The sequence below is a fragment of the Boleophthalmus pectinirostris genome, unplaced genomic scaffold (genome assembly GCF_026225935.1).
Source record: "Boleophthalmus pectinirostris isolate CB_2022bp ecotype Guang Dong unplaced genomic scaffold, ASM2622593v1 HiC_scaffold_13, whole genome shotgun sequence".
In the NCBI taxonomy this organism is placed as follows: Eukaryota; Metazoa; Chordata; class Actinopteri; order Gobiiformes; family Gobiidae; genus Boleophthalmus; species Boleophthalmus pectinirostris.
The window spans coordinates 21,686,245-21,711,600 of NW_026571036.1; the positions used below are offsets into that span (position 1 = coordinate 21,686,245).

The 25,356-nt window shown below is 36.7% G+C and overlaps 1 protein-coding gene across 2 annotated transcripts in view; it reads left to right on the forward strand.

The window, feature by feature from the left end:
• enpp1 (ectonucleotide pyrophosphatase/phosphodiesterase 1) overlaps positions 1 to 25,356 on the forward strand; it is a 42,578-nt gene that overhangs the window by 13,085 nt on the left and 4,137 nt on the right. Inside the window, exons 3-20 of one of the 2 annotated variants that reach the window (XM_020923696.2) lie at positions 1,824 to 1,881; positions 3,076 to 3,173; positions 3,796 to 3,875; positions 4,914 to 5,033; positions 10,891 to 11,000; positions 11,758 to 11,823; positions 11,896 to 11,968; positions 12,611 to 12,719; positions 15,304 to 15,435; positions 15,833 to 15,864; positions 16,427 to 16,554; positions 17,790 to 17,859; positions 18,723 to 18,810; positions 19,095 to 19,279; positions 20,054 to 20,093; positions 20,176 to 20,336; positions 21,994 to 22,120; positions 23,940 to 24,014. In XM_020923696.2, the coding sequence (XP_020779355.2) occupies positions 1,824 to 1,881; positions 3,076 to 3,173; positions 3,796 to 3,875; positions 4,914 to 5,033; positions 10,891 to 11,000; positions 11,758 to 11,823; positions 11,896 to 11,968; positions 12,611 to 12,719; positions 15,304 to 15,435; positions 15,833 to 15,864; positions 16,427 to 16,554; positions 17,790 to 17,859; positions 18,723 to 18,810; positions 19,095 to 19,279; positions 20,054 to 20,093; positions 20,176 to 20,336; positions 21,994 to 22,120; positions 23,940 to 24,014 (1,752 nt within the window). Of the gene's footprint in view, positions 1 to 1,823; positions 1,882 to 3,075; positions 3,174 to 3,795; positions 3,876 to 4,067; positions 4,218 to 4,913; positions 5,034 to 10,890; positions 11,001 to 11,757; positions 11,824 to 11,895; positions 11,969 to 12,610; positions 12,720 to 15,303; positions 15,436 to 15,832; positions 15,865 to 16,426; positions 16,555 to 17,789; positions 17,860 to 18,722; positions 18,811 to 19,094; positions 19,280 to 20,053; positions 20,094 to 20,175; positions 20,337 to 21,993; positions 22,121 to 23,939; positions 24,015 to 25,356 lie in introns of those variants that run through there. The other variant, XM_055149257.1, reaches the window with a different exon arrangement.

Consider the following 25,356-nt stretch of genomic DNA (forward strand, 5'->3'; position numbering starts at 1 on the left):
TTTAAGTATGTATCATCGTATTGGCAACTTCTTGATGATACCCAGCCTTAACGCCTGGGGATCCATCCTCAGATCTTGAGCTCAGTTTGGTCAGAAACAGAAAGTCTATCTTAACTGGAGACTTTTACCGACTGTGCATGGGTTGGGTTGATGGGGGAGTGCCTGGAGGAAACCCACCCAGAAAAACTAAAGCATGGTGGCAGGTTAAGAGTGTGGGCCACCATGCTACTATTACCATACCACTAAAGAACAGTTAAATATTTTATTATTGGGGTTCATTGTTCAAATCATTTTTTATTATTACATTTATTATAGTCTTTGAGGTTTCCATATGGGACAGCTGTGATCTTAAAGTCCCTCTCTGTATCTCTAATATTTCCAGATGTTGCAGACAGTACTCAGATGAAATGCTCTTAGGAAACCAGAGTACACCACTGACCCTGCTCTAAATGATACCATCCAGAAATAATGACAGCTCATGAGCCCAAATACACTCAAACTCCAAGATTTTCTCAAACACAACTATAAATGAAAGTCACCAAGACATAAATCTCACTGTTGGAGAAGTGAAGTACAGATATGGGAACTTTTGGCATCAAAGTTTTGGTCAGCATTTAGCTTAGACCAGCGTAGAGCCATAACCAGAGCTGTAAACATGTCACAGCTCCATATGCACTGGGGAAATTTAAACTGAGTAAATCGACTTTGGTGGTCATTTCCCCAACCATGTACTGTATTTATACAATACATAGGTTGTCATAGTACCTAGTACCTGTGCCATAATATTTTGCTTATGGTTGTTTGATACTAAAGAAAAGATTAATTTTAATCCAATACTGAAATAGACTTTTTGACCATTTAATATAACTTTCAACACAAATGATTGGTATTTTCTTAAATGACGCAGTCTTAGATTACTAGTAGTGCTGATAGCGATTGAGACTTTTCAGGAAGTGGGATTTTTTTTTTTTTTCAAGCCATGAGTCATCTAATGTCCTTAACTCAATGAACTCTGGGTGTCTAACTGTATCTAATCCTGTTTGCTAGAGCTTGAGCACTGCATGTGTTTGTAATGGGACTCTGACCAGGCCACATCAAACATACGCAAAAGCTGCAGCTCCAACCAGAACGGAAACTCCCTTCTCTTGTGCGTCTCATACACAATCATTTAACTCCACCCGATTGTTGGAAGAAATTATTTGTAATAACCCATAGTGCCTATGATTGTGATTGATCCCATTGTGAAACATTTGCCAGTAATAGTGACTGCAAATTTGCAGGGAAGTAGATTTAGTAAAACAGAACTGCATAATAAAAACTACTTCCTAATAATAAAGAAGACCGTTTGTTTGTCTCACAGTGAGGAATCAGTTGTATGTGTGTAGTCTATATAAAATAATAACAGTCTACAACTAGAAATATTTAGGGCTGTGGGCCTTTAGTTGTTTAGTTGATTAGTTGGCCGAGAAAATTTATATTCATTGACTAATCACTTTATTTAAGTTGAAGATGTGGTATTTCTATGTAAAAAGGCATCTTAAACTCATGATTCAAGTTTAATCTTTAGTTTTAAATAAATTAATCTCTATAAATACATTGTTTCCTGGTACATCTCTCTGCATAAATAGTTGTTTTTGCATGAATTCCTGTGCAGGTGTAGTCTCATGAGTACAGTTTCCATCAAATATTGCTTTTGCCGCATCGCCTTTTTAGACAGAAATTGAAATATTCATTTACAACTCAGTCTATTCCTTTCTTTGCTATAACCTTAAATCTAACAACACTACTTTGAATATTATACTGATTTTGTATTTGGTTTTCAGGAAAAGTTTGGCTCCAGGGCACATTTGAAGACCTCCAGATGCCCCAGTGCCCACCTGGGTGAGTTTTTGTGTCCTGCTCTCAACCAAGAAATGTCTATGTTTTCTCTTAGCTTTTTTTTCAAGTCTGTGTTGTGGGTGGCTGCTATGGAAAAGTCTGCCCAGTCTAGTCTACTATTGTTCTTTTCGACAAAACATGGCTGCTTATGTGGAAACTTGTGGAAACTAGGCTAATGGTTAATTCATGCTAATTTTTAGTGCTTTGGGAGTGACCTCATTACTTTGTGGAAAATTTTACAGATGCAAAAAACAGGCTGCACTGAGTGTGAAGACTTGAAATGCTTGTTGTTAATGTTTTGTTTTTTTAAATATATAACAAGTGCTTTTGTTTTATTTCTAACATCAGCAAATAAATTGTTGTTTTTTGTCACTACCCGGCGGCTAAATGCATAATTGAATAATAAAAAAAATATATGACATTTTTTTCTCAACTGTAAACAAAATTATCATGCCTAAATTTACATGATCCACAATCCACAAGCATTTATGTGTATTTGTTTTCAGTAGCCAGAAAACTTTCTACTTTACTCTTAATTTGAGATTTGTAATATGTATTTCCAAAATTGAATTAAGAACCATTATTTAAAACCTTAGTGAGTGTCTATTTATAGTAATGCTATGCTTTTAAAATCACATAGACATACAGCAGACCTACAGTTTGTGAGTGTCTAAAAATAACATATAAAGGCCATTCATTTTTGGTGCAGATTTATGAGTTATGTATTTGCAACCACGGTAACCAAGACTACTCTTTAACCAGACCAAAACATAACCAACATCTTCAGGGAAAGAGTCCAAGTTATGAGCCTGACTGTTTGGGAGAAATCTGAGTTCAAAGTAATAAGCAAGAAACAAAACTATACTGGAAAGATGCGGCTCATCCCGTGGGGTTATATTCAATTCTATCTAAATATTTTTATAAAGTAAAACTGAAGGAGAGATTAGCCTGTGTTCATACATTTTTGACTGAATATGTATATGACTCACTTACTGTAAAAACAAAAAAAAAAAACTTGTCAAACAAAAGTTGCTTCCATTGCACAATAACATTTCTCGACCAACACGCATATTTTTTCTTGCAATTTTTGCATAAGTTTTAGTCTTTTGTTCCTCCTTTTTGATAATTTTAAGGTTTCTCTTTTGAGTGTGCTATTGTGTTGTACTCAAACTAGTTCCTTGTTTTTGGGGTGGCCAGGTTCAGCAAACCTCCTCTCATCCTGGTGTCTCTGGATGGGTTCAGGGCAGAATATCTAAAGGACCACAGCAACCACATCCCTGTCATCAACACGCTAAGTAAACAAGCCATATATCTTCACCATACAAACTTACTATGAAAACACTTTAGTCACAAAATCCCCTCTCGTAGATTTTGACTATGGGTGCAGTGGTTAAGATCTTTTGCAATCTAGATCATGAATCAAACCCATATTAATGCAATGATTAAGTGAGCTTTAATACATGTTATAATGCTGTTACCTCATCAAAAATATACTTGGAGTTGTGTTTTGTTTCATTCACACATGTCTGAGTAATTTCTTATTATTAGTCTTCAAATTCCCAAAACTCAGAATGCCCTTGTGATGTCAGGCAGTAGAAATTTTCAAGTTAATAGCTACCTTTCATCTTTAGTTCAGTAGGGATTTGTAATTCCAGGGCTGAAATGATTCTAGTGAAGGTGCTTTTTGTTTGTTTTTTAAATTTAAAAACACAGTGTAGCACTTCCTGTATTACCACGTGACATCACAAGGTGGTGTTTGACAATAGAACTCATAGGTCATGTGTGAATGAAGCAAAACACAACTCCAGATATGTTTGTGATGAAGAGACAACATAACAAGATCAGAAACTAGTAGTATGGGGCCTTTAACACTGCAAAACACCAAGTACTTTTTGACAAATACATGTATTGTCTTAGGGAAGTATGGCACCACGACTCCATTCCTGCGACCAGTCTATCCCACCAAGACCTTCCCAAACCACTACAGCATTGTGACGGTGAGTAAGACGATTTTTTATTCCACACAATGAAGCGTTGTCCCAGTGAAGTTCCTTCTCAACCAACTTCCTTTTGGTTTGATTCAGAGCAGACAGAAGACAGATTACGGGGAGGGTCCATTGGGCCAGAGGAAATCTAGAGAAAGGGCTTTTGCAACTTGTGGATGGCTGGAGGAGGCACACTTAAACGAATAATTGCAAACGAAGATAAAATGTTGCACAAATAGTTTGGACAAATTGCGGGTTAAGTCCTGGTTTAGTCCAGGATTGTCCTTGTTTTGTAGAAGTTTAGTCTGGGTTTAGTTCTGGTGTGTAGTTAAAATAAATCTGGAAATGCCTTGGGTAAGTTGTAATATTTCTTTAAACAACATTAGAGTTAATTTGTATTTTATCTGGCTTATAGACACTAGTATCTTTTTTTGCTTAGGTTAGAGCAATGTGTGCATAAAATTATCAATATTGTCTTTTCAGAATATGATTTGCCGATTTTGCTTTATTTTTTTAAAGTCCGATATTACACCAAATTGACTCTTGTGAGGTTTAAGACCTGTTATAATGTTGTTACCTCATCAAAACATACCTGGGGTTGAGTTTTGCTTCATTCACACATGTTTGAGTAATCCTGTGTTATTAGTCTGTCTATATCTACAAAGCTCAAAACACTCTTTTCCACCTTGTGATGTCATGAAGCAGTAGTTTTCAAGTTAACAGCTACTTTTTACCTTTAATTCAGTAGACATTGGTAATTCCAGGTCTGAAATTATCAAAATTATTCTAGTGAAGGTGTATGAAGTCTTAAAACACAGTGGAGCGCTTCCTGTATTACCAGATGACATCACAAGGTGGAACAGTGTTTATGGTTTGAGAGAAGAACTTAGCCTAAATAAATTGTGTGTTAAACATGTGTGAATGAAACAAAACACAATTCCAGGTCAAAAAATAGTGTAAATATAGGCCCTTTAAGCGCATTTCTGTTTTATGCAATTGCCCAGGTCTATAAAACACTAAATAGTTTGTTTTTGTCAATTGTCTTTCTAGGGTCTTTATCCAGAGTCCCATGGTATAGTCGACAACAAAATGTATGACGTCAAGAGAAACACATTCTTCAGTCTCAAAACAGATGAGAAGTTCAATGCAGAGTGGTACCAGGGGGAACCAGTGAGTAATATTGACTCATTCACATTAAGCTAAAGAGGGGAACTACATACTCCTTGTGTCAGCATGAACAGATATTATAGTGCTTTTTTTATAGACCGACTCTATGTAATTTCACAACTTTTCAGCATTTTCAAATGACTTCTCTGTCACATGAATAATGTCTGTATTGTGCTCAAAGGTGCATTGTGTAACTTTCCTGGTGGAGGGTTTATCACCTGCTTGTCTCGTGGAGATTTAATCATCAGTGTTGTATTGCTCAGTAAAACCCATTTGAACGTTGAGTAGGCTTGCCTCTCCACAGATATGAAGTGTAACTTAGTCTGGTGGTGTCACATACTTGTATTTATGGAGATAGATAAGTATACCAGAAGAGGTACACAGTGCACTGTTAAATTTATATCATTCAATGTGACCAACAGTGACAATTCTTATTTTTTTGAGCATTGACTGTCTCCATAAACTACCAACGGAGCATAAATAAATACATATAGGAAGAGGATGAGTAGATCTGGGTGGTAATTAAAATGAGTAGCTCTCTGTCCGTGGTTCTTCTAAAAGAAAGTAGAGAAAGAAAGATGAGAAAGTAGAAGAGCCATGGCAAGCTTCTGATGGGATACAGTTAGATGCCTATAAATCATAAACCGTTATCCGTTTATTAGTGCACAAGTTAGGCATCAAAATGACACATTTACAGTGGTAATTAATCAGATTTTAGTAATTAAGCACATATAAGTACATATAATTCAGAAATCCCTTGGCGAGCTACTTAGAAGAGGGTGGAGAGCTACTGGTTGCTCCCGAGCTACAGGTTGGAGATCACTGCTCTAAGACTATTCATTACATGGACTTAAAGGCAGGGTTGTCAAAAGTATCGAAAATCAGATACCGTATTTTTCGGACTATAAGTCACAATTTTGGGGGGAAATTTATTTAATAAAATCAGAGACGAGGAACCGACATTTCATCTTGAAAGGCAAGTTATAGTAATAGTATAGTAGAACAGAGAACAGCAGGCTGTTAACGTCACATATGAACAGTTTTTCAGATAACTATAGCATAAACAACAGAACATAACAAGTTTATCAAACTCTCCATCTCACTCCAAATCGCTAAATCCATTTAATTCTTCATCCTCGATGTCACTTCTGAGCAACTCCGTGACCTCCAAAGGTAAACGGAGCACCGCTTCCTCTTCTGCGTAGCTGTCGTCAGACTCAGCATCAGTTCCAGTTAGAATTATTCCGACCTTTCTAAATCCCGACAGGATGGTTTCAGTTGTCTTTATGTTTCAGTAGTACAGAAGTAATGGTGCGATTGACTGACATGATACCAGACAGAACAGTGGCTCTTGCTGCAGGAGACATGCGCAGTAGAGAGCAAAGTGACAGTGGTACAGAAGTAATAGTAGTAGTAATACACAGCCACAAGTAATAGTCTTGTGGCTGTCAGTGTGACAATTGTAATATGTAAGATGAAAGGGAATATAAGTTGCAGGACTACCCAAACCATGAAAGAAAGTGTGATTTATAGTCCAAAAAATACAGTACTAATCGATACTGAAACTAGTACTGAAACTAGATACTCATTAAAACATGTATCTGTACTACAAAAGTCACTTTCAACCTTTCTGAATAGCTTTAGAATGATCTTGGGCTGTATCAAAACAAGTATAAGAGCACATTGACTAGTTTATACAAGTGAGGGATTACACAGATATAAAATAGTACGGTAATATTAAAGAAATTACCACTATTTAATCTTGAAAATCACATTCTATTGTCAAGAGAAAGTGTTTTGATATTGCTCTTTTTTTTGTTTTGTTATCATTGTTATTGTTATGATTGTGGCCTGAAATTTTAGTATTATAACACATAACTTAAATGCTTCTACCACTTCTTAGAGGTTCATTGAAACTTATCTTTATCACACTTTTTTTTCTAAATATCACAGCACATAATCAAAGCAAGTAGCACTTCAAACCTATTTACTTGAAAACATGCCATTTCCTGTACACACAATGACACTGCATGGTGCCAGACTTAACTGTAAAGAAAATAAAAAGCCTGTGAAAGATACCCAACCCATATTTAGTGGCTAGCTATGTGTTGAAGCCGTGAAGCCTACTGTATTTAAACTGCTATCCCACTGGGGCCCTGCTGTAATTATCTGGAAGTGAACGGCACGAGACACACGTTTATCTGACAAATCCTTATTGCTTCAAAATCTCGAGCAGGTTTTAAACTTATTTTAATGAGCGGTGACAGATGTGACAGCTCAGAGAAAGTAGTTAGTGGTTTTCCTCCTTAAATCTATGAGCTACACGACAGATGAGATAGCTCCATTTGAAAACACAGGAACAGTTTCAAGGAAGATTTGTTGAGAGAAATTTTAGTTCTGGTTTAAAGTTACCGCACCAGATTTTTACTGTCTTAAAGATACGTTGTCTAACTTTTTGGTTGGGGGTCTTTCACGTGTTTGTTTCCATGGATGTTATTGCTCTGCTTGGAATGTTCCACAGGATGCCATTAAACAGCTCTGCCTTGCATTTAATTAATTACAAGTGGTTTTATAACTCAAAAATACTTAGAAAAACATGTCTTGTTTTTGTGTGTCACAGATCTGACCTGTAACTTGATCTGGTTTGTTGCCATGAAGATAGAAAGCTTTAAAAGGACAGTTTGGAATTTAGGACATAGGACCTCATTTCCTAGTGAGCCAGAGTGTTGGAGACGTTTGGAGACACTTTTTAAAATATTCCATCCAGTTCTTGTATTTGAAGAAGTCGCTGATGCTAGGCTAGCGCATTTCCAAGGCCATAGTTAGTCTGCCACTAAAAGCAGTCTTACCTAATTCAGAAAGAACCTTAGGCAAAACAATTATAATGCCAGATTGTCAATGTGAATGTCTGTGGTGATAGAATCATTTTAGAAGTAAAATCAACCTTGCATTTATGCATTTATGTCTGATCAGTAGCAGCGAGTTGTACTTAATGATAGAAAACTTGGCAGCGGCGGACTGATATATGAGAAAATAGTCCCTCAACATGCGACAGTTGCAAAGTTAGTTTTATTTCTGTGTTGATAGTTATTTCAAACTATCGACACAGATATTTACATCGACAGTCTGCGTAATAATAGTTTTTAGTGGCAGGCTAACTATGGCCATTGACATGCACTAGCCTTGCACCAGCGACCTCTGCAAATACAAGGACTGGATTTCCAGACAAAGCAATTACATTTTCACGGAGAAAAAGCATTTGCCGGACTCTCCACCAGAAAAGTTATACAGTGCACCTTTAAAAACATGAAAAACAGAACTATTTTATATTAACATTTACACTTTACAAGTGTTAGCATTCCTAACATGTCAAACAATAAAACACATTATAATAAGATGCAGACTGCAGACATTGTTGGATGCACATATATTGTACATTTTTGTCAACAAGGTCCAAAAATTCTCCTTCTTCTCCAGATCTTTACATGCTGACAACAACTAGCATGCTAACAGCACACTTCTTGAATGTCGAACAACAAAAAACATACAGCACATATTGTTTCAGACACTTATATTGTTAATGTTTCTCATCATGGTCAAAAAATTCACCATCATATCCAGATCTTTATATAACAAACAGCGCATGTGACAGCTCGGGATGTGGAGGTAGTTAGTGGTTTTCCTCCTTAAATCTCTTCTCTTCTGCTGAGTGACAGACGGCTCCATTGGAAAACACAGAAACACTGTGATTTCCAGGAAGGAGCCAGCAGGAAGTAGTTATCTGTGATGTGTCTGAAGCATGTTCCTGTAATGATTAAAAACAAGTGCACCTTCAAGACTGTATACATGAATAATATTATGTATCCCAGTCTATAGGATCAGTCTAGTCCGTATTGATTTGCTGTCAGACCAGTGAGGAATGGCCCTATAGTAATGGACTAAACCCTGTAGCTGTCATTTAGTAAGATTGAGTTAGTCGTTGAGTTAATTATGAGTTGTCTTTGAGTGCTTTTGTCCTTCCTTTTATGATAATAGCTACACACAGTAGAGTAAAGTTAATGCTTTTTAAGATTTGTCATAATGGTGGATATGGGCTATAGATAACCTTGACATGAAGAGCTTTAACCTGAAACATGCACAAAAGGTTTACATTAAGATAGTGTAGTGCGACGTTTTGTACAATATATCTAAAGAATAAACATACAGTATTACTTGCATGTAAACTACAAAATCTATCAAGTTTGTACATTGTAAATTATAACTGTGTGTCCCGTTGTCTTTTTGTCATTGTATTTTCTTAGTCTTGTCTTTGGAATGTCCTTACAGTCTGCTGAATCAGACCCCTCTTTCATGATGACTTTATTTACACTTGATCTATGCCCAAATCTTTTCAAAGTCTTGTTCCAAAGGCACACGTTTGGATATAAACATGAGGGAGTTTTTCCAAAAATCTTCCCATTGCTTTTGCTTATTTTAGCCTGCTTTCTTTGAGCCAACAGGAAAAATGTGTTTAGGTTTGTGGGTGGTTGTGCCAAATGGTCCATCTGGCATGCACACGGAAAACAGGGTTACATTTGAGCTCTGGGTCCTGTCCTTGTTTGAAATTTTGATTTTTGATGTACCTACTGTGCCAAAATTCATGTTTATTTTTGGAACTGTTGAATTTCATTTTGTAGAATTTGATTTGCAATTTTGAATAGTTTAAGATCTTGAACTCTTTTATCTTACAATACAATTAAATCCACTTGAGTTAGATTCAATATTACATAAAATTGCTATTTTAATCATGTCACAATGTTGTTATCTCATCAAAAATGCACCTGGAGTTGTGTTTTGTTTCATTCACACAGTACACACAGTATGTGCCCAGTTGAGGTGTGGGACTCTGCCTCTGGCCTTGGAGACGGGACGTTTCCACTCAGTCCCAGAGGAGGAGCGCACTTGTGCTCTGTGCGATTTAAAGGACATTGAAAATGATATGCATTTATTGTTTTACTGTCCTTTGTATCATGACCTTCGCTGTCAGTTGTTGTCTAATGTGTCTTTCTGTTGGTTTGTTATGTCTGATGAGGAGAGACTTAATTATTTGTTTAAATGTAATGTTTTTAAGTTGGCTCAGTTTGTGCTGAAAGCCTGGGACCTCCATAAGAGGACACTTTATGTTTGATGTGTGATCTGTCTGCTTCTTGTTTTATGTGTCTTATAAGTCCATATGGGCTGGGCACCAACTAAATGGTGCATGACACTAAATAAGTAAACTAAACTAAACTAAACACATGTTTGAGTAACCTAACTTAAGGTCCTATAGTATGTAAAAACTGTGAACTTTAGTCCAATTTATAATGTCATTACCTCATCAAAATATGTTTGCTCTGAGGTTGTGTTTTGTTTCATTCATTTTGTTTCAATCCTGTATTAGCAGTCTGTCTACATCTCCAAAACTCAAAACGCTCTGTTGCACCTTGTGATGTCATGTAGTGGTAGTTTTTATGTGGTTTTCAAATTTATCTTTTGTTCAGTACTGATGGGCAAGTCTATAGCTGAAATGATCCATATAAATCTAGTGAGTTCGTTTAAAAACACAGTGGAGTACTTCATGTATTACCTTGACATCACAAATTGGCACAGACTGTTTTCTGCTTGAGAGAAAAACTCAGCGTAAATACACAGGGTTTGAGTGTTAAACGTGTGAATGAAACAAAACACAACTCCAGATGCATTTTTGATGCGATAACAACATTGTAAAATTTTTTGTGATGAGGAACCATAATAACATAAATCAGAAAAGAGCCTAATTTAATAGTTTCCCATTGCTTATACTAAATTGATTGTATATATTATTTTTTCCTTTTCTTCTCAGGTTTGGCTGACAGCAATGCGTCACAGTTTAAGAACAGCCACCTTCTTTTGGCCCGGATCAGATGTGAACATCACCGGGGAATTCCCCACTTTCTACAAGATGTATGATAAGTAAGTGTGGCACAGTGTATTTCAGAATCTTGTGAATTTAATTAATCTGTTTAGTACTGAAGTTATAGTTAATAGAAAATGTTATTTGGCAAAATAAAACGCATATTGTTCCCAATCTTTTCAACATCAAAGGTCCTATATTATGCAAAGTTGACTTTTGTGAGCTTTAGTCATGTTATAATACTGTTAGCTCCTAAAAACATACATGGAGTTGTGTATTGTTTCATTCACACATGTTTGAAAAATCCTTTTTTATTAGTTTGTCTACATGTCCAAAGCTCAAAATGCTCTGTGATGCTGTGATGTCATGAAGTTGTAGTTTTCAAGTTAACAACAATAACCTCAACAAAATTTAGTACAATAGAGGTAGGCAGTTCCCAGACTGAAATCATCCAGATGATTCTTGTGAAGGTGTATGGAGTTTAAAAACACAGTAGAGCACTTCCTGTATTACCACATGACATCACAAGGTGGAACAGGGTTTTCTTTTTCAGAGAACCTAAATATGCAGGGTTTTCATGTTTAACTCCAGGTATGTTTGTGATGAGAAAACAACATTATAACACAGATCAGAAAAAAGCGTAATACAGGCCCTTCAAGTTAAAACTGAGAAAACATGCAACTTTTACTTTTTGCATCTTGTAATCCTTACACTTATCTCTTTGAGAACATCTGTAGGCCATATTCTCAAAGTTTGCAAAAATTAAGCATATTTTAAAAGCTGATGTATTTTTATTTTATTTTATTTTTTTCACAGAACTATCAACTTTGAGAAGAGAGTCACAACTGTATTCGAATGGCTAAGCTTACCTCAAGGACAAAGGTATGTATAATAAGCATCAGATAATGAAATGTAACATGCAATCTAAACTCAATTTTTCTCTTGTGTTTTCAGACCAGACTTCTTCACTCTGTATTTGGAAGAACCAGACGCTTCAGGACATCGTTATGGTCCAGGAAGCAAAGAGGTCCATATTACAATATACAGTACACCCCTCTATTTCTGAATCAGCAGTTTAGTCACTGAATCTACAGAGGTTAACTAATGTCTAATGAGACTGTGTGACAGATTGTTAATCATTTTTCAAATCCTACTTTAAAATCTTTGAGTTCTGTCCTATATTCAGGTATTATCTTATATATATATGAGTATTATCTGGTTATTGTTTTAGGGCTGCTTGAGTATGGAAAAAAAAAACATTTTTATTATCTGGGTGGATAAAAGGTACACTGTATAACTAGTCTGCTGGAGGGTCTGTCACCTGCTTGCCTCCATGGAGATGTGCCCAGAATGTTCCACAGTATGACCATAAACTTGTGAATCTCCATGGAGACTTGTAAGCCAAATTAAAAGTTGGATTTGTGGAGAGGCGACCCCACTCACAGTAAGAATGAATGTGTTGAAGATACTTTTGTGCACTAAATAAACCCTGTAGTTGAGTACATGCAAGGCAGATTAGTTAATACCTTTCTGTGGAAAATTTAAACCAAATCATTAACATCTCCATGGAAACAGCACTGATTGCAGACTGCAGCAAAGTTACACCGTGCACTTTTAAGCATTATAATATGTTTAATATGTACATGTTTAACTTAGGTTGTGTTATTAGGTGGTAGAAGCACTGGAAAACGTGGACCGGATCTTGGGCATGCTGATGGACGGACTCAAAGAGAAGAACCTGCACAAATGTGTCAATCTGATCGTGATTTCTGATCACGGTGAGAGCTGCATTATACACTCACAAACCACCACATGCACTAGGACATTTTAATTTTGACTTAATTTGGGGGATTATTGTAAATATAAATTATAGTTTTACACAAATCAAGAAGCAATTTGCCAAGAAAAGTGGAAAAATATGTTGAAAATTACAGGAACTTTTAAACATTGATGACAATCACGCTAGGAAAATTCTATCCAAATGTTTGGCACAATTTACACTTAAGAAATACATTTTTTCTATGCATTCAACATTATATCAACAAAATAAAAATATTTTCTTTTCATTTTATTTGTCAAATAATCATTTCTGTGTAGGTAACAGTTATGGAATTCTCTAGTGTTTTATCATTATTTCCAACCAGGAAACAAAAATGTCCTATAAACAGGAAGCTGAAAACCATGAATGAAATGTGACTGACTAGGATGTTGTTACAGTCCATATCTTTCTTAAGCCAGTTTTTATACTAAAATTGTCATTTGAAGCACAGACTGATCAGATGGATCGCAGATGTGTTTGCAAATCCTCATTCAAAGAAATTTCCTTTTTAAATCACATCTGTATGTATCAGATCTTGTTTTTATCTTGTCTTTATCCAGTATTTAGATCAGTTCATTTCATTTCTGGACATTTCTACATTGATTTAAAACATCCTCATTAAAGGATTCTCAAAATTCATTATTGTAGCTGATACATTTCCACATAAGTAAGCCAACCGCCTGCCTTCTAATTAAAAGAGTTCTATCTCAGCCTCTGTCAGATCACACCTCCAAAACTCTACTAATTTACATAAGATTTAGTGTAGTCTGATGAGTACAAGAGAAAATGTCACACCCAAATAGGATGTCAACAAGTGTAAAAATAAACCAAAATCACACCCAACATCTGCAGTGAATTTGAAGGGCTGTGACAATGACAAGGAATTTTCCATCAATATGAGGCATTTCAATAGAAGTCAGTAGACAAAATATCTTCCCATCCATCAGCAAGCTTGTCTGAAGACTTATATTACTTTATTTTCTGATCTATGTTATAATGTTGTTTCTTCTGGAAACCCAACACAACTCATACCTGGAGTTGTGTTGTGTTTTATTCACACGTTTAACACACAAACCCTGCAAATTTAGACTGAGTTCATCTCTCAAAAAGAAAATACTCCACATTGTGATGTCATGTGGTAATATAGGTGCTCCATTGTGTTTTTAAACTCCAGACACCTTCACTAGAATCAGTCATTCCAGCCCAGGAATTGCCAGTAAAAAGTATCTGTTAACTTGAAAACTACCACTTAATGACATTGCAAGGTGGAACAGAGCATTTTCAGTTTTGGAGACTGGTAATGCAGGGTTACTCAAATGTGAGTGAAACAAAACACAACTTCAGGGCAAAAATATTTTGATGATGTAATGGCAATATGAATTGGCCTAAAGTTAGCATTTTTACATAATATAGGACCTTTAAGTTGTAGGATTTTGGATATATAGGAAAGAAATCCTTAAGACTATTGCATTAGATTTTATTTAATTTTTTTAGTTTTATGCTATTGGTTTAAATATGTGTGAAATGTAAGCAAAACTATGTTATTCCTTCAGAGAGATTGAGTATTGGCCCAAATCCTTAAGGCAGCTGCTGAACTGTATACATGGCATAATAATAAACAAAAGTCAGACGTATGTAAGTTCTAGTACATTCTGTACGTACTTTGTACTTTGTCTTCACACACAAGCAAACTGTAAGGCAATGGAATGTTACATGAAAACAATTTGCCTGTTTTAAAGTTTTTTAATTGTCCAAAGTTTAGACCAGGGTTGTCCAAACAGAGAGGGCCACATTTTGAAACATATTTAAATGTTTTGGTCCCCACCACATAGCGTTTCTCCTGTATATCATTTATCGTATTTATTTATTCATATATTTATATGGACCCATATTAGACTATTTTCTGATCTTTGTTATAAAACATACCTATACTTGTATTTTGTTTCATTCACATGTTTAACACACAATAATGTATACTGAGCTCTTCTCTCAAACAGAAAACTCTCCTCCACCTTGTGATGTTGTCTGGCAATACAGGAAGTGCTGCACTGTGTTTTTCAACTCCATACACCTACACTAGAATCATTTTAGAGTCATTTCAATCCTGGAATTGCTAGTCTCTACTGAACAGAAGATCACTACTGTTTCAAGATATCATAAAGTGGAACAGAGCATTTTGAGCTTTGCAGATGTAGACAGACTAGTAATAGAGGGTTAATCAAACATGTGTATATGAAGCAAAACACAACTACAGGTATGTTTGTGAGGAGGTAACAACATTATATCATGACTAAAAGCTAAATTTTGCGTTATACAGAACATTTAAGAAGCTATTTTCACTTCTTGGTGCTACATAAACAGGCTAAATAAAAAGTTACACACTCCAGGAGTAGGCTTAATTAACAGCGCACCATCCATTTGAAGTGAATATCAAAGCTTTTAAAGTAAAAATATATTTTGGCAAACCTCTATGTAACACCATGGTAATATCAACAATACAGACAGTGTGTTCCTTGTTACATCATCATCTCCTCTGTTCTCAGGTATGGAGGAGGCTTCTTGTGATAAAGCTGCTTTTATTTCATCATTCGTCAATAACACTGAAGACTTCTCTGTGATCCAGGGCCCGGCCGCTCGGATCAGACCTGTGCGGCTGCCTCAGGAGTACTTCACATGTGAGTTCCTGTTGATACAAATGTGTTTTTTCCCACTGTCCCTGAATCACTCACTGTCAAATTGTTTGTAATGGCTATAGCTGACCTTGAGCTCTTAACTAGGGTGTTGGCAGAATAAGACAAAATTGTTTAGATTGTAGTTGGCCAAAAGTAGAGATACACAAATTAACATTTCTGGTGTTAGGGAGAGGGTGTCTGCTTATCTCCATGGATATATGTTTATTGATTTACCGGAAATGTTCCTCCGTATGGCATTGTAATCTACTTTTATGCAGGTGTCTCTATATGCTTTCTTTCTGTGAACAGGGTTGCCTTATAGATCTCAACTGTGATTTGGCTGTCCACCAGAAAAGTTACATACCACATCTTTAAATCCATGTTTGTCTTATTTTTACAGTTGACTATGAAGGCCTCATCGAGCGTCTGTCGGTATGTCAATTACTGTTTCCCTAATGTTTCTTTCTTTTCGTAGGCCATTGTTCTGTTTGAGACCCGTTTTAAGTGTTGTTATCTTTCCCTTATCATCTTTCTTGTCCTATGTTAAAGGTGCACTGTGCAACTTTTCTACTGGAGGGTTTGCCACCTGCTTGTCTCCATGGAGATGTATTGCTTTGTCTAGAATGCTCCATGTTAAAGATTAAACCTAAATCTAAATAAACTCTATTCATAAAGAGAATTATTGTGTTTTTCAGCAATTAAAACACCTGTGATGAATAAACATTAGATAGATGTTTTAATGTCGTATCATGGAACGTTCCAGGGAAAGCAATAACATCACCATGGAGACAAGCAACTGACAGACCCACTACTAGAAAAGCTGCTCAGTGCACCATTAATGTCTCTATCAACCTTAGTTTCAGTCTTTTGGCATGCCAGCTATTTCCAACCTTATCCTTTTGCACTGAAGAGAAGAATGAAAGATTATCTGCTTGATTGAGCCTAAGTCAAACATTGTCATATCTGTTCCTGTGGTGGTGGGTTTGGTGTTAAGTGCAGGACTCCTGACCAGCCAATGAGACCCTACCTCAAAGAGCACCTCCCCAAACGGATGCACTTCGCCAGCCACGAGAGGATCGAGAGGGGGCACCTGTACATGAAGGAGGGCTGGCAGGCCGCTATGTGAGTGGGCACACATGGTGTAGCATGTCTAACATCCTGGCTCCTACGCAAAGAAACCTGACTATAGAAGAAATCCTTTTTTTTTTTGGTGAAAGTCTTTGCGTGGTGTAGGGAAGTAAATTGACAATACTAAAAAAAACTGTAAAGGGCCCATATTATTAGTCTGATTTATCAGCCAGTTTTACTTCGTTTCAGTTTGTACAAACAGTCTGACCTGGCAGCCTTAGATTTCTTTCACTCGACTTTTTATCATTTAACCAATCGTTGCTATTTCGTCGTGACATGTGTAATGCGCCACTCACAGGGCTAATTCGTATATTAAGCTTTTTCCAAATCCCGTAGGAAGAAGGGCAATAAGGTATTTCCCCTTGCTGAAATTCACTAAACATTGTCTTTATTCCGGCTTTAAATCCTCAATCTCGGGAATCGTTGCCAACACAGGATGTATGGCTTTTCACTGATTGGCTGGTGCCTGAACTTGCACTTCTGAGGTTTTTGCGAACCATCTATTGTATTTTGATTTCTGACCTAGTTGCTGGAGAGAAATGAAATTGAGTGGAGGCACTAGGTGGTGCCAGCCTGGCTAACATATTATATCATTTCCTGATCTTATTTTCTCTTCAAAATACATATTCGGAGTTGAGTTTTTTTTTATTCATACTTTTTTAGCACACAAATCCTGCATATTTAGGCTGAGTTCTTCTCTCAAACAGAAAACGCTTCATACACCTTTACTAGAATCATCATCAGCCCTGGAACTACCAATCTACTGAACTAAAGGTGGCTATTAACCTGAAAAATGCCACTACATGACATCATAAGGTGGAAAAGAGCATTTTGAACTTTAGAGATATACACAGGCTAATAATAAAGGATTACTCAAATATGTGTGAGGATACAAAATGATGGTTTAAAGCTCACAAGAGTCAATTTTGTGTAATGGAGGACCTTTAAAAAGACAAACAGGTATGAATTTGCTTTACAGAAATCCCCTCTCATTCTTTACTACACCAGTTCATGGATAAACAGTTCTTTAGTGTTTACAAAGATTAGCATTGGTGTTTTTGTAGAACTGCACTACTGTAGTAAAATACAGCCATTATACAATCAGAGAAAATTACTTCAAGACACAAGATGAAATGGAGCTAAATAAATAACAGTGTTATCTTATTTGTTTTCCTGCAGTTGCATTCAGAAAACACAGACTTCTTAATGGTGTGGTTTTGTAATTTCAGGAACAGGAAGGAAATGAAGTACTGCTCTGGAGGGTTCCACGGATCTGATAATCTTTTTACGAACATGCAGGTGAGATACACGACAAAGGGAAGTGTGTCTGAAAGATAAACGAACCAAAATCCTAACTTTGGCTCGTTCGTGAACATGTTTATAGATGGAACGACCTTTAACCGTAACTGAAACAGGATGCAGCAGGACTGACCTGAAAACACCCTAATACAGCGGTTTATATAAGAGTAGAATAGACTGTATACAGAAGTGGACTAAGGGAGTGTGACGTCTCCCATAGCTCCTGTCAAATTAGCAGTTTGTTCATAATGAATAAACTCTTGCTTCCTACTTCATTAAGGTGCAGTTGTATAAAATGTTACAGAGAATGGCATAGAGAAAACTGATAAATTTTATAATATTTTACTAAGATTTTAGATGATTTGGTGTCACTCAGCTTCTTACACCAGTCCATCAGTGTTTTATAGCTTGTGCTGCCTGCCTCTTATACAGTCCCTCAGGTGCTGAATTGTAAAGCATGTTGACAAGAATCCTCCTTTTTAGCATCAGATTGAACTTGGATTTACCTCTTCATAATAAGCTTGCATAGTCATAACATCAAAAAATTATTCATATATTCAATTACAGCCTCAGTTGAACTATACAGCGCATAATGTTGATGTTTACATATTTGGGAATAGACCGCTTCCCTTCCAGAAATATCAGCAACCACAATGTTGTTTTGTAGACAAACGTGCAAAAAGGTAATTTCAGGTTGTTTAAAAAGCAATCAAAGTGCCGTTTTTAAACTTGATCTTGTACAACTTGTTTGGCAACTTAAAATTTAACAAAAAATACAACAAATGCCCGAATTGTTAAGCAGTGTGCCGCTCAAGTGCTGAGCACAGTGATGTTTAAATATTAATGTGTGTTTCTTTCTTTAGGCGATTTTCATTGGCTACGGCCCAGGATTCAGACACAAGACTGTAGTCCCAACTTTTGAGAATATTGAAGTGTACAACCTCATGTGTGGTATGTTGTTTTTCTTTATCCTCCTATTTCAACCTTTATATTCAGTTTCAGGTTTTTCACGTAACCTATGAATGCCATTGATGGTTCTATTTAATTAGCACATGATAATCACAACTTATATGATGGAAAGTGATCTGAAAACATTTTAAGACAGGTTATCTTACTACTTTTATTGCACAGAAATGTAAGCTTATATCTTATGTTGTTAAGTTCATACTGTGTTGCAAAGTGAAAGGTTTTAAATGTCAGAAAGATGAATATCATTTCTTTGTTACTTTCTCCAGACCTCCTGGGCGTCCGTCCTGCTCCTAACAACGGCACCCACGGGAGTCTGAACCACCTCCTGAAGAAGGCTCTGTTCCAGCCCGTGCACCCCGCCCAGCTGTCACATGACACGCCATGTGATACGTCTGACCCCACCCCCTCAGATGACCGCCAGTGCTCCTGTGAAAATGAAACAGCAGAAATGGTATTTGAACAGGCAAATTCCAACTTTTCTTATTTGTAAACTAGATCCAAAAATGTAATCAACTAATCTCAGAAGCTGTATTCATTTACACCAAACAAGCTAATTGTATTAAATTGGTTATCTGGGATCCAGAATGGACACTTCTTCAATACTTTACAAAGATGTGAGTCTGTTCTGATTTCCCTGTTTTCAAATGGGCCTAAATGACAGGTGGATAATTCAATTGGGCGCACGCATGGTTCGTCCATATCCGAAAAAATATAAGAAAAAAATATCACAGTGGACAGAAATGTCTGAAGAATCAATGAGTGAAGCACTAAACTTTGTTAATCTGATAATCAATTAGATTTCCTTCATTTCACATGCATCACAGAAAAAAAACCAAATATGATTGCACGATCACGTTTGACTGGGCTTGAGATGCAGCAGAGGGTGTGGTGATCACACTGATCAATTTGTATAAAAAATACAGAGAGATATTGTTCTGGATTTCCCAGGCAAATAAATTAGTTATTTAAAGGTGTGTTTTAGCTTCCTGGTGGAAGAGAGCTTGCACATATCTGATCTGTGATTTGTCCTGGTGTTGCCACCCACTTGCCTCCTTGGAAATAGATACATTTAATGTAGAGGCATACTGATAACATCTCCATGGAGACAAACAGATGGCAGGCTCTCTACCGGAAAAGTTACACTGCACCTTTACAATATATCTTCTGTTTATGATAAACATTTTCTTTCTATACACAACTGACCACATTTTTAAACTCTTTCCAGCACAAAGAGATGAACACACAACTTCTCAGCATAGACGCTGGTAAGAACCCTCTTTAGTTAATCCTATATTTATTTGCTGTATTTGATATTCATAGGACAATTCTTGACTATGTTCTGTCCAGCCACCAAAGCCCAGTTGCGGAGAAAGCACCACCCCTTTGGCACTCCTCGCGTGGTGGAGTCTGAGGTGTCCTTCTGCCTGCTCCATCAGAGGGACTTCCTGAGCGGGTACAGTCATGACAGACTCATGCCTCTCTGGGTCTCTTACACCATACCGCTCCTGGTGAGTGATCAGCCAGGACTGCACGCTTTGTCAAAACTTTACAAAGACGAGTGGATCTGGAGTCGTATACTATGTTCCCGATTTCAGAGGGTGTGACTGACAGACGGATTAGCCAATCAATGGTGGTTTAGTGTAAAAAAGGGGAAAAAAACAGCATAAAGGACAGAGAATGCAGATTTTTACAGGACCATATTTGACGCACCAATCTCTTATTTATCTCAGGTAAAATAAGCTTCTTTTTTTTTCTGAGAGTTTTGAAGAAGAGATGTCCAGATTTGGAGGGACACATGCAACAAATTAGCAGCTGTGGTTGGATCGTCACAAGTTTGGACCTAGAATTGTCACCCTTTATTGTCCGGTCCCAGCCTCTTCTGAATTTAAACAGAATGTAGAAGGTACTAGATGGTCAGGCAAGAGGGTACCGAGCCTGTGTACAAAGGCTGAAGTTAAATAGTCCTAACTTCATGGTGTAAAAAGTGCAAAAGTTCTGAGTGCTGTTTGGGAAGTACTGGTCTCTTTTTTCTCCCAATGACATTCACTTGAAAACCATTTGTTCTTCCTTTTTGGGCCTGGTACAGTGAGTCCTGGCTCTGGTTCAGACCCTGGTCTGGTTTTGGGTTCTGGCAGGAGCCTGAGGAGATTTTTAGTGACTACATGAGAGCAGCTGTTACGCATCTGAGCACAACTGTAGTAAACCGGTCACTGCAGTGCTTTGTCATTTAACGGTTCGCTGTAAATCAAGATCTGCCTGACCCAGGTCTTTCTACTGAAGGTCTTTCTAATGTTTGACATACAGTCAGATGAAATAATGAGAGGTGGATTTGTCCATGTCTTTTTTTTTTTAAACATGAACATATTTACCATTTAGGATTTGCTGATCCTGCTCTAATTCTGAATTCTAGGCTAATGTATCCTCTACCATATAAGTTTAGGTTGTAGCCACTACTGCGCTTAAAGGTGCACTTTGTAACTTCTAAGGTGAAGGGTCCGTTATGTGCTTGTCTCCATGAAGATGTTGCTTGTCTACATGGAATGTTCCACAGTATGGCATTAAACATATATACACATCTTGTATTTATTCATTTACAGTTTTGTAGCTCAAATATGCCTTGAAAAACATGAATTCATACTTTGTGCAGGCTTGCTTCTTCATAGATCTAACCTGTAACTTCTCTCCATTTTCCATTGTTTACAAAATTTATATCCATACTGTGCAATATTCAGTCCAAAGTGATATACAATAACATCTCCTTGGAAACAAGCAGGTAGCTGACCCTCCATGAGAAAGGTTATACAGTGCTTTAAGACACAAAACATAGATAAAATGCAAGTTTCACGAAGGTCAGGTGACTCCAACTTAAGGAAATAGAAGGTGAAGCTGAAATTTAGTACAGCTATGTTTTTTCTACTTTACATAATTATTGCTTTCTGAAATTAACTTTGACATTTCAGCATTTTTATATGTAACGGTTTTCTCTCTAACCCACAGACATACAGTCAGTTTTGTTCCCAAATGAGCCTTGACAGTTGTAACAAATGTTTCAGATTTGTGGCATTTCTCTGTCCTTACTGACCCAAGGGTTTCTTACATAACACCACATTTCATCCAACATTCATTGATCTCTGTATCCTGTGTCCTGTATCCTGTTTTTCTTAGGCAAAAGTTGATCCTCTAATCAGCCCATGTGTGCGTGCTGATGTCCGTATTAACCCATCCCAGTCGCAGATGTGCAGTCGCTATAGAAACGACCCCAGGCTCACCTTTGGGCTGCTGCACCCACCCAGTGAGTGTCACTCACACAGGACACTGCTAATGGGGATGTGTGGGGTGTCCAATTCAAACTGACATGACTCTAAAGCCACATTCTTTTGCAGAGTCCTCGCTGTTCTTTATATTCACTCTGTTGTATGGATTGTATAGGGCTCAGGTGAAGGTTGGACAAAGACAGGAATGTGTTGTTAGAGAGTTGATTTAATTACAATAGGTGAAATTAAAAGTGGAAGTTTAAAGGTGCACTGTGTAACTTTTCTGTTGCAGGGTCCGCCACTCACTTGTCTCCATGGAGATGTGATAATTTTGTCTATAATGTTCCTGTACGGCAGGGGTGTCAAACTCAAATTCACAGAGGACCAAAATTAAAAAGTGGGAATAAGTCATGGGCCAAACCAAATATTTATTGAAACATTTCAACAACATCTGCATGTTTTCTCTTCTTTTGAGATATGTAATGTTAAACCTTTTCTTATTAACATAAATATTTAATAATAGTTTTGCTTAAACACTGTATCTAGAACAAGCATAATGTAAAAGAATAACAAAACTTTAAATATATAACATCTCTAAACGTTTCTGTAGCTGGCGGGCCAGCTTTAATACATATTTGATATGATCTTGCAGGCCAAATATAATTATATCGTGGGCCAAATTTTGCCCCCTGGCCTGAGTTTGACATGTCTGCTGTGCGGCACTAATCTAACATAACATGTTTTTTTATTGACCTAAAAACATGCATTGTTACTGTGAGTGGGCTCAGCTCTCCACAGATCTGACATGTACCCTGACCCTGAGGTGTCACCCACTGCCTCTGTAGAGATAAATAAGTGTAATGCCATACTGTGGAACCTTCCAGGCATCATCTCAATGGAGAGAAGCAGCTGATAAATCCTCCACCTGAAAAGTTATACAGTGCACCTTTAATTTGACTTTTTGAACAATATTGTCTTATAACAGGCATGAGCTGTATTGTCCATCAAACAGAGAATTAGACCACCCTGGCATGACCACTGTGGAACAGACAAACTTGATGTGCCAAGAATACTTTTAACGTGTATTAAATGATGATGGCTAGTCTAACAGACAATCATACATATTGATAGATTCATATTTAGACACTGGCAGTAGAATGTATCTGACTAGAGTGTGGAGGCAGGGGTCTGTTTTAAAGCCTCTCCCTGGTAGGGGGCAGCGTTTGGCCTATTTTCACCGGATTAACCCCAAATAACCTTTGAGGAAGCACTGTGGACATATGTCATCTATTTTGGTCATTAAAGTAAAGGGACTATTAGTTTCATTACATCCTTTTTTCGTACATGTGGGACACACATAGTGATTAACAGATGTACTTCATACTGCTCAGATTCTACTGCTGTTACTAAAAGATTCACAAACATATTTTTATTGCCATATTTTCATGTTATAGGACATACAGTGGAATACAAAAACAGTTAATCATCTAAGCAAATTGTGGTGCTAATGGCAAAAAAAGGCTAACATTTCAAGTTGCGCTATGTAATTTTTGGGGAGAGTTTGCCACCTGCTTGTCTCCATGGAGAGGTCATTACTTTCCCTGAAATATTCCACACTATGGCATTATGAGTTTCATCACCAGGCCAAGATTCACAGAATGAATAGATAATATAGCTATTTTGTATAATAAAACACCATTAATGAAATAAATGCAGATGTCACGTTACAGTACATGGAGACAAGCATGCTTTGGACCCTCATCAGAAAAGTTACATAGTTCAGCTTTAACATGCATATACTGTGTGCCATGTAATTGAACTTGACATGGATTTGATTTGTTACTTTGTTTTTCTCAGATCTGAAAACTCAAGGCCCTCAGACTGACTCGCTTCTCACCAGTAACATGGTCCCGATGTTTCCTGCTTTTCTGGGTGAGTCGTTATCGAAATATTTATCCATTACTGCTAACCACAAACACATTGTTCTAAATGAAATGATACAAGAGATATTCACTTTAGGGAGGCATTTTTCCTGGAATGATGAGAGAAATTACACATTACTGGTTTCCTTAGTACTGAGACATAAGTTGATTGCTGGTTTAATTTTAACTCTTTACTGTTAAATTACTTTCAAATATCCAACATTTATAAGGTTTTTTTTTTTTTTAAATAATTATTAGTTTTGTTTTAGAGCAATCCTAGTTTGGGCCTGCTGAGGTTGTACTGTAAGATGTAATATTGCAACTATAGTTGTTACAGTACAATCAAAGAAAAATCTATTCTAATCAAAAAGTTTAATTCACTATATACACTAGACTATGTATTTGTGGAATATGGAATGCAATTTTCAACACAAATTAATAGTAGTTTATTTAGTATTTCATCTACTTCTGGTAATTAAGGCATCTGGCATTAAGACAATTTTAAAACTTTTGTGTACTTGTACTTGTTGAAAAGAATAGTTTCTTCTCTCATAGTGAATGGAGGAACAAGTTTTATAGTGATTGGATAAACTTTTTTGGTTAGTAGTTAGTAAATCTTTGAAGTTAAATTACAAAATAACTAACATTAGCTTCAAGTAGAATACTATAGAAACCCAGACTTGCATTTTATGAAGTTGTGTGAACAGTAGGTAGAACTGTCCTATACTGTATCAAGGAGAAAAGTATAGTTCTCTTAATTTGCCAATAAACCTTTATCATTGTGGGATTACAGAGATTATTGCATTTATTTAAGATTACATCATGACCAGGACCTGTTGTTTCCTGCGTTTGATTTTATTCTTTCGAGAGGTTGTGGCATTACTCAACAAAAGTCCCACTCATTCCTGTGTGTGCTGTTACATTTCATGCTTTGTCTGGGCTTGTTTATAGCTTTTGGGGATTTACTAAGATAGAAGTTTTAGAAATAAATACATCCTCTATGCCATGATGAGCAAATACAACAGGTTTATACTTGATATTTGTCGGCACTGGCCTGAATAAGTGAAAACATGCTGCCCTCTTGTGGTAGTAAGGGTAGGTTCTGGCCAACTGTGTTATCTAAATGCCAATCGATATCTTATTTATTAGTTTAATTGAAATTAGTTTACATTTAACATTTTGAAATTTGTTATGCGTATTTTGGGGGAATTGTTCCTTTTAGACTTTGGCAAATACCTGTTTTTAACATTTTCTTGGTGTTCAAACTGTGTCAGTATCATCATATCATATCATGTCAGTCTTTCGTAGCCTCTATCTAGTTTGGAGATTATAAAATGTCAGTTAGTCTGTTA